The following is a 14,031-nucleotide window of genomic DNA, read 5'->3' on the forward strand; positions in this document are numbered from 1 at the left end:
CTTACATTTGTTTCTTGAAAACCAAAATCGGTTTACAAAACTTATCAAACCTCCTAGTGTGTTTTGAACACTGTCAGTTTGATAAACCTTTTTCAGAACGTTTTATTTGTTTCGAGACAGGTAAACCTTTAAACCATTCAAAAACCGAAACCGTAAACTAAAACCACTTTGACTGCAACAAACTTTAGGAAAATAAATTGATAAATAACAAATAGACTCTATTGATTTTTTTTAACAAATAATATGAAAACCTTCAGGTTTTTGGTATTTTTGGTTGAAGCCTGTGTAAGTGGGATAACATCAGCTTGCCATCCCATTTTTTTTAAGGGGGCTGAGTAATCACCCCTTTCTTTGCTTCCCCCTCCTTTCAACAAAGAGCAAAATTGGCCTACGAATTTCCTAAAACATATGTGATCTTACAATAACTACCTCTTTTGAAAACTTCCCATCCGTCAACAACCTCGATATCAACACAACAGTGCTCAGACGTATCCAGACGACAAGTAGAAGTTGCGTAATTATAACTTGCCGCACAGCATTTCTCCTCTAAAATACACATCATTGCACACATTCCTTTCGTTGCAACAAGCTGGTCTGTAGTGTATGCACTAAATACGATCCGTTTGTCGTTGTCAATAGCGAATTTTGTCCCATTGATTTTATTTCCCTCTATCCTCACCGACATGAACAAGCTGGTTGTCAAAAGACTAAACTGAACGTTCATACTAGTAATCAAATGTCTTGAGCTAGCTATTATACTGTCCAGTTAAGCATACATACATTTGCAACGTATGCCTAAAAAAGAAACATTAACACTGAATATAGTGTATGATTCTCTTTTCTCTTTATATACGAGGGTCTGGATTGGGGTCGTTTACTTCTATATTCTTTAATATTTTAGGCCATTTTTCTTTTCTTTATCTTTTTGTCCATCATTCTCTGTTCTTTATTTTTTAGTACCCCATTATTCTCTATTCTTCATTTTTTTTTTTATTTTTGCCTATTTTTCTCTGCTCTTTATATGTTTTGTCCTTTATTCTGTACTTTGTGCCCAGTATACTCTATTTTGTAAACCCCATCCAGACCCTCATAGACCGGTATGCCTTCCATGTTTTCATTCTTTGATCAATTTCATTATATCTTATATATATTCACAAATAATTCCATGCTTCGTTAAACCAGGGAAATACATTATTGATAGGAACTGACTGCGATGCGGTAAAATAGCTATCATTATCTGCTAATTATTGCGAACCCAATGAAAGTTTTCCACAGTGCCATTTCTATCTTGACCAGGTATTTAAACTTTTGCAAGTTCACCTGTCCTATTGAATGAATACAATAGCTATTTTTCTCTGTGTAGTTTATTCTCTGGGACTTTTAAATTTCTTCTAAGAGAAATCTATCATTCATTGATTAAATTACCTGTGTAAAAAAAAATTCTTATATATAGACAAAAATACTTTTTTTATACTCATTAATTGCGTGTGCTGATGTATTTATTCAATATTAATAATATATTTTCATTCAGTTTAATATAAACATTGATTCAATCATAAAAAGTTGATTTCTAACAAAAGTTTTATCAATGTTCCTATTGAAATTTGATTTTTTTTTGTTTAGTTATAGAATACATTTAAGAAGATCTTAATTTGAAACATCATTATTTTCAAGTTCTTATTCATGTCAAACAAATTTTTTTTTAAAAGGAACAATGTTGAAAGTTTTGTCAGAAATCAAATTTTTATGATTGAATCAATGTTTATATTAAACTGAATGAAAATATATTATTAATATTGAATAACTACATCATCACATGCAGTTAATGAGTATAAAAAAAGTATTTTTGTCTATATATAAGAATTTTTTTTTACTCAGGTAATTTAATCAATGAATGATAGATTTCTCTTAGAAGAAATTTAAAAGTCCCAGAGAATAAACTACACAGAAAACAATAGCTATTGTATCTATTCAATAGGACAGGTGAACTTGCAAAAGTTTAAGTCAAGATAGAGATGGCACTGTGGAAAACTTTCATTGGGTTCGCAATAACTCGGGCTGTTTTTTTCAACCATACATGATAAGGATGTGTTCAAATTATAGATTTATCATTATGATATATATATGCCTATAATTATATAGTTCAAAGTATTCACAGAAAGGGACTTTTTTTTAAAATTGACCACGCAACTGTTATAGATTCTGTTCCTACGGACTTAGCTTTTGTAAATCATTTCCCTTTTAAGACAAGTCGAAGACCTCATAGGATCATATACTGGTAATTGTCCTTTAATCTCCCTATTAACAAATGTTTAAAATTTGTCTAAAGCCTTATTTTACCTTACTTGGTTTAATAAACAAAACTACGTATAGCAATATTTATTTGAGCTTGGTACCCCCAAGCATATAAACCCCCCATCCAATAACATACATATACCCATCATATAACAAGCAAGTACATGTAACAAAAAAGTCCAAATGCTAGTATATATGTGTAACAAAAGTCTATAATATGGCTAAAAGTAGCAGCAGTTATCACGCAAATACAACATCCTTAGTAATGCTACTGGGAGGGTGCGTGGGAAAGCTAACAACAATTTTTAGCGTGCAGCCATGAGCAAAGTACTGTTTGAAAGCATGGTCCACTCAAACGAGGCTTGAAAAATTGGGGTTTGCAAAATGCATGAGAGAAAGCGCGGTAAATTCAAACCTACGTGCTAAAATACTATTTACGGATAAATACAATTTTACCTTACTTGGTATAATAAACAAAACTACGTATGGCAATATTTATTTGAGCTTGGTACCCCAAAGCAAATAAACCCCCCAATAACATACATATCCCCATCATATAACAAGCAAGTACATGTAACAAAAAAGTCCCAAATCAAAAAAGGGGTAATTAACGTGGTAAAAGGGAACTAAAGGTAGAAATGGCTTTAAGACGTTCCTCGATATCAGTGTCTACATACCGAGAAAAACAATCACTTGACCAGTATCCTAATAACTTGATTGCACTATCCGAGAGTCCTACTTTACTACCCCATGTAGCTGCCCCTCGACGAAAAGAATGACCGCGATATCTTAACTGATCCATTTTCATATGTTGCAAAATAAAACGGAAGTTATTTAGAAATACAATACAAGTCAGGCAAGATCGGTCTAATAAGCGAAAAAGAGGGTCCAATGGATCTCCTGCTAAGGCTAAGACATTAGACATGGCTGTAGCGGGACACAAAGGATGATCATGCAAATAAGGCAGTACAACCTCTATTGGCTTAGAACAAAACTGAAGGGTCTTGATGACTTTAAGGCGTAGCAATATGCCCCAACTACATGACAAAACATCTATTCTACGCAAATTTATCTCTGGGTTAAACGTACCCTTAACTAAGAAATTATTAGGTCGCAAAAAAACGAAAAACCCAGTTAAACAAGAGGCCCAAAAAACAACATTATTATGATTCGACTTATCTAAAGATTTTCTAACATTTAACAAAAGTTCGGGAGTAACTGGCGCTTTACAAGATTGGCTTGCACCTAATTCTCGCTTAACCCCCGTTAACAAATGCTTAATATTCCAAAAATCGGCAACAAGGTCCTTTAGGTCATGCATCTTATGCAAAACACTAATAATGTTTATGTAGCAACGAATAGAGCTATAAGCAAAATGTTTCTTGTCAAACAAATAAGCAATGTAAAGCTCCACAGTTTGTTGTTGGTCACATGGCACTGGTTTAAGCTTGTAGTCTTCCCAAAACTTAACGTACGTCTTCAAGTGCGTACGGTATGTCCCGGAGGTGGAATCAGCCCACCCTTGCCTTTTAATCGTTCTACAGCTATCTAGGTCCGATAAAAGATGTGTGCCATCTGGAAAGATAAAAGTCAAACGAAACATGTGTCAGTAGTTCATGCACAGTAAAGGGAATGTAACTACAGCTAGTCAATATTTCATTAAATTTAGAAAGTTGAACGTCCTCGTGAAGCCTCGAGGCAGCATCGGCTATGATATTACACGTCATCTCAAATATCTTGCTTTAATGTCAAGTTATACATAGCGGATAACCAAAATAAATCCCTCAGTAAGCACATTAACCACTTGTTTTTTGAGGTTCCCTTATTCAAAACGCATTTTGTCGTCATATTGTCTGTTAATACAATGACGGATGTGTTTGTCCATAAGTGTCCCCAACGGAGCACAGATAGGATAACGGCGGCTGCCTCCTTAATGTTAATATGTTCATTCTTGACGGCCGGAAAGTTAATAGCCCAATTCACATAGTAGAAAACTCCGTTGTAATAGCCAGCACCTCCCAACAGAGACACGTCAGTTTGTAAGGAAGTCACTTTTCTTTGCGTCCATGAATTTAACAGTGCCGTTAAAAAATTGCATAAAACTTATCCACCACAATATGACAGCATAAAATTCGGCAGACAATATAACTTTGTCACTGCGATTAGGTATATTTGAAATAGAGTCTATCGTTCATCTCAAAAAGGTTCTCCCACCTTTCACCATTTGGCAGACCTAGTTCAATTTACCACAAAGAGACGCTTCTGAAAAGTCAATAAAAAATTGTAAAATTCAGACTGTTTCTCTTTTGGCATGGATAATGTTAATTTGCGGGTATCTATAATTATACCTAAGAAAGTAATGCGTTGTGATGGTCCTTCTACCTTGGACCAATTAATATTAAAACCTAATTCTCGTAAAGTACGTATCAACAATTGTAACCCTCTACTACAAGAACACATTGTATCTGCAATTATTAAAAGATCATCCAAATATGCAATACATATTACATTATATACCCTTTTCATAATAAAACACACAGATTCACTTAGCTTTTGAAAAAAAAATTGGACTGCGGGAATGGCCAAAAGGTAGCTTAGAATCATACATGTAAGTAGGACTATCATCGCCAGAAAGGTCCACTTTAAGCCTGTTAAATCATGATCAGAACTATGACAAATGACAGATCTTTAGATTTTAGTCCATCTAAAATGAATTCAAGATCTATAGTATCACTAGGTAAAAGGCGACACCAAAGTATTAATTGCGGAAGTTTAATTTCTCGCCCATCCGGAAGAAACGGGCCTTTGCGACGTTCCTCTGTCGTTGACCTCGAATTCCTTCCCCTGCCCTTTGATACCCCAACAGACGCTTCCGAAAACGCACGCATTGTTGGATTCTCATGTTTTGCGACTAACAGAAAATCGCGTAAATCCTGTCGATAAATAACCCATTCAAATATATAATTCATCCGTTTGTTTCTGACGATATTCCTTATTATACAATAATACGGAATACCACATATTTCCTGCCGCTAGACGGTAAATGTCAGCTGTATAGTTTAGATATCCATCTATATTCAGACGCTTTTGCTTAACTAATTCCTGCATGATTTTGATATTTTGAATCCCCATTCTTCAATTGTTACGTACTTTATCCAAAGTTTTCTTTTTGCCCACACGGAACTCGACTTCGCCCCCTAGAGTAAAAGTTTGAAATTGTTCGACAGGTTCTGGCCATATGAAAGACAAAATTTGTGGTGCTTTACGTTCTATGTTAGCTTGTTGAAAGTTTAATGTCTCACCTGCTACTACATTTGTCGAAAGTTACTGTGGGGACGGCTGTGGGCCGGCGGGGATCCTGATCGCTGAGGCTTGCAAAGTCCGTAAACTTTCCTTTTCAATTTGCTGGCGTAAATGCGCCTTCTTCCTTTCAATCTGTAGCTCTTTTAACTGTTTTTCGAGTTCACATTCTTCCTCTTCCGAGTTGACGGACGACGGTACAGTTTCTGTTGTGGGGTTGGCGGTACCCCCTTTTCCGGCTGAAACTCGTCGAAAGAATCTTGAAATTCGTCATCAGATTCGTTCAAATCAGACTTTTTACTTTTTCGGCGTCTAAGTCCTTCAATAATGTCGCTTAATTGTTCCCCTGGGTCGAGTCCTTGTGCCATTTTAAAGCTAGCAAATATTTTAGCGTGCAGCCATGAGCAAAGTACTGTTTGAAAGCATGGTCCACTCAAACGAGGCTTGAAAAATTGGGGTTTGCAAAATGCGTGAGAGAAAGCGCGGTAAATTCAATCCTACGTGCTAAAAAACTATTTACGGATAAATACAATTTTCGATTCGACTCGACGATGCCGAAGAGACGAGCCTGAGTCTTGCTGCTGGTGCTTTCGTCGTCGGCGTCAACAATTGTTAAAGTTTGTGATTAGGTTAGTTAAAGAGAAGCCACAATAATATTTGGTAGGCAGCGAGTATTATTACCGTTGGCACATTACATTTCAAATGGTGATTATTTTGCCCAGTCCTGGTCCATGGTTTAACTTTTGCATATTATAAATGTTACACCGGCGCGTCATACATTATAGTTAATAATTTGTAATTTATACATTATTTCTTTCTAGTTTACTACGGTTTTATTATATCTTATATTAAAGATATAGACCTATTTAAGTTAAGAAGATAACATAATACACTAACTTTTTATACTGTCAAAATATAAAAGGAAACACGCTTATGCATCTTCCACCTATCACACACTCTACGAAAGAATATTTCTTTGTTTGGATGACCAGTGAGGACATAGGATGATCTTATAAGAAAATAGGCCAAAAAAATGAAAAATAGAGATAGAGAATAATGGGTGCTCAAATACTAGTATAAAGAATAGAGAAAAATGGCTTAAAAATTAAAGAATACAGAACTACCGTCCAGACCCTCATACATACACTACCAAAAGACCTGCCATCAACACCAAATGTCATGAAAAACAAATATCGTATGTTGTTTTCATTAGGTATGCAATGATATGTGTTATCATTGTTTCCTCTCCAACACTGTTATATCTAGACATAAAATGATTGATATAATTATTGTTTCCTCTCCAACACTGTTATCTCTAGACATACAATGATTTATTATTGTTTCCTCTCCAACACTGTTATCTCTAGACATAAAATGATTGATATAATTATTGTTTCCTCTCCAACACTGTTATCTCTAGACATGCAATGATTTATTATTTTTTCCTCTCCAACACTGTTATCTCTAGGCAAACAGAGATTTATTATTGTTTCCTCTCCAACACTGTTGTCTCTAGACATACAGTGATTTATTATTGTTTCCTCTTCGATACTGTTATCTCTAGGTATGCTATGATATTAATATGTTATGTCAATTGGACCTGCTTAGATACGATAACTGCACTTGAATTTTTACTAGATAACATTTTTGTTCGCTATGGAGATTCCGTACATCGTCAAGTTATTGGAATTCCAATGGGGACTAACTGTGCACCACTTATGGCGGACCTGTTTCTGTATTGTTATGAGTTACAATTTATGACTAAAATCAGCAAAGACCCATCGAAACAACATCTGATACAAAAATTTAATAACACTTTTAGATATTTGGATGATATATTGGCTCTCAATAATGACGACTTCAGTATGTACACTAAAGATATTTATCCTGCTGAACTGACTTTAAATAAAGCTAATACTAACAATGAACACTGTCCTTTCCTGGATCTTGATATCTATATCTTTAACGGGAAGCTTAATACCAAAATTTACGATAAATGAGATGATTTTTCATTTCCTATTGTTAATTATCAATTTTTAGATGTTGACGTTCCCTTGTCACCATCTTATGGTGTTAATATATCTCAACTTGTTCGATTCGCTCGTGTATGTAACAACGTATTTGATTTTAACGAAAGAAATCTCTGTATTACTGAAAAATTATTACACCAGGGTTTTCGATATCACAAACTAGTCAAAACATTTACTAAATTTTATCATGATATCGGCACATGGACATCATTCGTAAATATAAATCAACATGCAGACATCTTCATTATTTCATTTCTCCTTAAATACTGTTCTTGCACCTGCACAGGAAGTTTTATCTAGCACTAATTGTATAGTTTTATTGTTGATATGTACCAAGTGTTAGATTAGTTTTATTGATATAAAGAGATTTCTTGGTATTCTTAAACGGAAGATTTTTATACACACAGAAGAAGAAGTATACTTAACGACAAAATTATTTTCATTTACATGTGTATAATATGACGCAGGTTTTTTCAAAAGTGATGATTTTCTAAAAATTGTTTAAAATTTCACAGTGGTATCATACTTTAACTTTGTTTAAACCTGTTTATTTACTTTTGACCTTAATTATTTATCCCTTATAATTTTTATTAACTATGTATTTGCATTCAGGTATCACAGATCATATTTATATGTTCATTGTGTGTTAATTTGAGTTTTTTGATTGAGTTAAGCCTTCCAATTGATATTTTATAGTGTGTCTTTCTATGTTGTGATGTTATACTATTGTTTCAGAAAAGGGAGAAGGTTTGGTACCATTAAAACGTTTAATCCCGCTGCAAATGTTAGTACCTGTCCTAAGTCAGAAATCTGATGTACAGTAGTTGTCGTCTGTTTATGTAGTTCATACGTGTTTCTCGTTTCTCGTTTTTATATAGATTAGACCGTTGGTTTTCCCGTTTGAATGGTTTTACACTAGTAATTTTTGGAGCCCTTTATAGCTCGCTGTTCGGTGTGAGCCAAGGCTCCGTGTTGAAGGCCGTACCTTGACCTATAATGGTTTACTTTTATAAATTGCTACTTGGATGGAGAGTTGTCTCATTGGCACTCATACCACATCTTCCTATATCTATCTTATACGTTCAGGTATTTCACATCCAATCTTTTATGGTAATATTCTATACAAAGCATAAAAATGTAAACATTCACCTCAAAAGCTAACAAAACCGTTAAACACATTTATTCAGAAGGGATATAGTTATAATACTGTTGTCAGGTCATTAAAGATGGCATTTTTCGGAATTAATATTGAGTCACTCAGAGGGTCTTTGCATCGGAAATAAGCACATTTATTCTAAAACCAGTTGTTGGCATGATACGGGTTATGTTCTTCTCGTATATTTTATGACGGTATGATACTAAACCCCTAACGGGAGGGATTGTGCTTGATTTTCATATCATGAAGACATAATCTTTCAATCAGTTTAATTGAGGTCTGGAGCTGGCATGTCAGTAACTGCTAGTAGTCCGTTGTTAATTTATGTATCATTGTCATTTTGCTTAGTTTCTTCTGTTACCAATTCTGACATCGGACTCGGACTTCTTTTAAACTGAGTTTTACTGTGCGTATTGCTGTGTGTTTGTTTATTCTACATTGGCTAGAGGTATGTAGGGGGAGGGTTGAGATCTCACAAAACAGTTTAACCCCGCTGCATTTTTGCGCCTGTCCCAAGTAAGGAGCCTCTGGCCTTTGTTAGTCTTGTATGTTTTTTTTTTAAATTTTAGTTCATTTATATGTTTCGGAGTCTAGTGTGACGTCCATTTTCACTGAACTAGTACAAATTTTTGTTTAGGGGCCAGTTGAAGCCCGCCTCCGGGTGCGGGATTTTCTCGATGTGTTGAAGACGCATTGGTGGCCTTGGGCTGTTTTCTACTTTTTGGTCGGGTTGTTGTCTCTTTGACACATTCCCCATTTCCATTCTCAATTTTATCTCTGGGCATGTCATGATTTTGATATTATTATACTTTGTGTTAAAATACAAGATTTTGATTGGTTAATACGAGGGTGGTTATTTACTCTATCACATGGTTAACACCCTTTTACCCTTCATATAGCTTGTATTGCTATATTATCTGGGAAACAGACCTATCCATAGAAAATTAACGTTAACCAATGAACGTTGGTAATGAGGTCAAGGTCAGTTGAACCCTCGTCCCTGCCAGACGGACATTTACATCTTACAACCATTCGATACACCAGAATATAGTTGGTCTACTACTTGTGATGTTACTTGTTGTATTTGAGAAATAGACAAAAAAAACTGAAAACTTAACAGTGTCCAATGAACCATGACAATGAGGTTAAGATCAGATGAACCCTGCCAGACGGACATGAGCACCTAAAATTCATTCCATACACCAAACATTGTGTATAGTTACTGCTCAAAGTATTTGAGAAACGGGCCTAACTACGAAAACTCTATCTTGTTCACTAATCCATGAAATGAGGTCAAGATAAGGTGAACCTGTCAGGCGGTCATCTTCACCTGTCAAGGATCAAATATACCAAATATAGTCATCCTATAACTCATAATAAGTTACAAATTCACGTGACAAAAACTGTATTTTTTTAAGCATTCGTTGAACCATAAAAATGAGGTCAATTTAGTAAAATTAGTCATATCTATACAAGGTATGAAGCATGTAGGGCTTTTTCTCTCTGAATTATATAGCTTTTTACAAATAGTTAACGTTGTCCTTGTCGTAGGATTAGCATCCCTATGTCTCGTTTGTGCGACTTTTTTGACAAGTTGTGAGAATAAAACCGAATTTTAACAGGTTGCAAGATATTAGGATATAAACTATGTCTATAACAAAAGCAACAAAAAAGAAAAAGGACCACTATATTTTATGAATTGACTAATTTAAATAAATAATAAAATGCAAACACTTTACAATTGGATTTAATTTTCCTAAAAATGCTAAGTGCATACAAATTCAACAAATGCATCGTTCTGAACAAAATAAAAGAAATTTCCATTCTAAATAGAAAATTCCGTAGGGTTTGTATAGTTCTGTAGCTTGCTCTGTTACCAATATATGACAGGTGCAACGATTTACAATTGTTTTCTGACATACTTGGATCACTTTCATCCTTCATGCCATTCTTTGGCTGTTCTTAAGTCTCATCTGAGGACCATTCGTCAATAACAATATAGTCGTTATCACAGTCTAATTCAAACTCCGTATCTTTTTTCCGGTTATCTGTATATAAATTTGTACTTTCTGTACGGTTAGCTGTATGTAGATTTGTACTTTCTGTACAGTTGGCTGTCTGTAAATTTTTACTTTCTGTATAGTTCGCTGTATATTGATTTTTACTTTCTGTACGGTTAGTTGCATGTTGGTGCATACTTTCCATCAGTTTAGTAGAATTGTCGCTAACATGTGTAGCCGCTTGTACTAAGTTTACAAATTTTTCTGAGTTAACATTTGATTCAAAAATGTTTCTATCATTTACAACAGGCTCTATCCTGTAAACTTCTGGACTTACTTTAAATACTCTGTATGTAGGATATCCACTTTTGCCGGTTGTCAACGTTTGTGTTGTTCTCACTTGACAAATATCAGTTTTCCTGGAAACGATTTCCACAATATCCGATCCTATTCCTTTTGTGTTTTGACTTAACTTACTTTCTACGTTAAAATCAAGTGAATTTTCTTGCTTCTTGTAACTTGAGTCCATTGAACAATCATAAGATTGGTACTGCAAGTCTTCCTTTTCACATTTAATGTTCACAGTTTCATAAAAGTCAGATGGCTCACATTTATTATCAATAATGTCATAATTGTCAGACGGCTCATACTTGATATCAACAGTATCATAATTGTTAGACGGCTCACACGTGATATTGACAGTATCATAATTGTCAGACGGCTCACACTTGATATCAATCATTGGTTCTTGTTTTATCATTTCAAAACTAGTACATACAGACGAAGAACTTTTTGCTTCTATTCTGTAATCGTCCTTTGGTTCAATTTTAACTTTTCTGATGTCAAATTCTTGTTTTTCATCTTTACGTTGTCGTTTTGGCGTTATAGTGACGTTTTTGAAAAGTTTCTTCATCTTAGCTAACATATCGTCAGTTAAAAGCATTTGTTGTGCTTTAGGATTTTCTGGCGAATTTACCTTATCACATGAAATGTTTTTATGTCCACTTTTGACACACTTGTTATGTTCAATTTTATCACAACAGACGGACAATCTAGCCTCTTTACAGTAATGTTCACCTTCATTTAAACCTTCTCTTCCATATTTCCTATCACTGCAATATTTTCTGTTGTCTTTTAAAAATTCCGAAAACACTCCATTTTTTCGGAATTGACTATCTGAATCGCGTGTTTTCTGATTAATCTCTGGCTCATGGATTTTTTGTATTCCAAACGAGTTGTCACTGCAGTTTAAAAGTTTTCCAACACAACCGTACTTTATAGAATGGTAATTATTGTTTGTGTCCAGTGTTTTGTCTACGCTCATCGTGATGTCTGTACAATTAATCTTATCCAATACTATTGAAATTTTCGCATCATTACAGTATCGCTTCATGTAAGAACCTCCTATCTTCTTCTGCGTGGGATCTTGTCTATTCAAAGGCCGGTCTAGAATATTACCTTTTATCTTAGAAGACACAAAATGCACTTCCTTTTTCTTTTTTGATAATTCCTTGTCTTTGAATTTACTCCCAAATTTATCATGCTTATGCGGCGGTCTTGTCTTAGTCGATCCTATCTGTTTGTTCGGAAATCTTTGTATCTTATCGTCAACTAGCAGCTTTTGTGCATTTCTGGTAGTGTCAAGTTTATCTACAATGTACGAAATCTTGGCATCTTCACAATACTTGTCCCTAAGTAGTTTTTTCTTGTCAACGATAATCAGGACACGAACCTCTGTAAACTCATTTTTGAAAGTTGCTTTTTGTTCCATTTTCGTTGTTCATTTAACATAAATTCAGTCTTGGTAAACACACCTTTCCAGCTCTTCTTTTATTGATTCTGTTGAGCGACTCAAATTTGTCAATTTTCAGAGAGTTATTCCTTCGAATGTAAAATTTGGCACGTGTCATTTGAAATAAACATTTTGTTCACAGGTGTCACTAATTGATTATTGATTATAATTACATGTAATATATTTGGACAGGTTGTCACTAAATAAATAATCTTGTATTTCGATAATTGTTCTCACCTTTTATATTATCATTTTATAAGCAATAAATATTTGATAATGTAAACTGAATTGTATTGACAATTCAAATCAATATGATTTAGAAACAAAGAAAACATTTTATATATATACAAAGTATTCAATTTGTCTTATGTTTTCTTCTGCTGGTTTTAATGGTTTATAGATAACTAACCATTATACGGAAACGTATTAGCGCCACATAAACTTTTTTTATATTTCTTCCTCTGTTTGCGTTATTACGCCAAGATTTGTTTTATCTTATTTCTTATTTAAGTTTCATGGGAATTAGCTGTGATAAATGGAGGAGGCTGCATGAATTAAATTTCATCACCCTTAGCACTTAATTATTGCAAAGTAAAATGCTGGAGTGTTTAGCACATATCTTGACATAATAATGTGCAAGAGAATATTACACCATTTTCTACATAAGGAAATGCCCGTGCCAAGTCAGGAATATGACAGTTGTCTTCTATTCGTTTTGTGTGATTGAGCTTTTGATTTTGCCATTTGATAAAGGACTTTCCGTTTTGAATTTCTTTGGAATTCGGTATTTTTGCTATTTTACATTTTTTTACATAGAAAATTGAGTAAATTGAAGTTATACCAAAAAATAAAAAATCGACCCTGTTAATGTATTAAAATCGGCAATGGACATTTGAGCGAAATTGCAGGACATTTCAGCGATAAAAAAGGACGCCTGAGCGCCAAAGTATAGGATATTTGAGCAAAAATGAAAATAAGCATAGGACATTTGAGCGAAAAAAAAATAAATAAGAATGATGAAGGAGTACCCCTTCCATTCGCCAAATATAATATGGTACACACCCTTCTCACAAAGGGGAGGTGAAAGAAGGGTTTCGGGCAGGATATCGTTAATAAAATGTGGAGTTTATAACGCACAAAGTTTAAAACATTGATTATTGTAAAAAAAAACAAAGCACTGTCACAAAACTTAAAACTTGGCAATATCATTACATGTATTTACAAGTCAGCCCGGGCTTGAAATTTATATCCTAGGCTTCTGACATAAAAATCCCTCGTTATTTCCTACTGGCAGTACCGCGATTGCAAGTCAAGGAGATTCTGTTCCTTCGTTAAGTAAAACGGTCATGAAATCCTCGACAAAACAGTCTGCTACTTCCTCTAGAGCTAAGAAAGCTATACCAACACTCCTTTCAGCCATTTACTGGTATCTGCGTATCACAGGAAATTTCGCTCAAA

At 34.4% G+C, this 14,031-nt stretch overlaps 1 protein-coding gene across 1 annotated transcript; it reads right to left on the reverse strand.

The window, feature by feature from the left end:
• Positions 1-2,902: 2,902 nt before the first annotated feature.
• On the reverse strand, positions 2,903-11,541 carry LOC127718859 (uncharacterized). The gene is made up of 2 exons (XM_052224945.1): positions 11,259-11,541; positions 2,903-3,870 (listed from the first exon to the last, which is right to left on the reverse strand). Exons 1-2 carry the CDS (start codon positions 11,539-11,541, stop codon positions 2,903-2,905), a joined length of 1,251 nt encoding a protein of 416 aa, XP_052080905.1.
• Positions 11,542-14,031: the final 2,490 nt, after the last annotated feature.

Source organism: Mytilus californianus, unplaced genomic scaffold (assembly GCF_021869535.1).
Source record: "Mytilus californianus isolate M0D057914Y unplaced genomic scaffold, xbMytCali1.0.p SCAF_1, whole genome shotgun sequence".
Taxonomy (NCBI): Eukaryota; Metazoa; Mollusca; class Bivalvia; order Mytilida; family Mytilidae; genus Mytilus; species Mytilus californianus.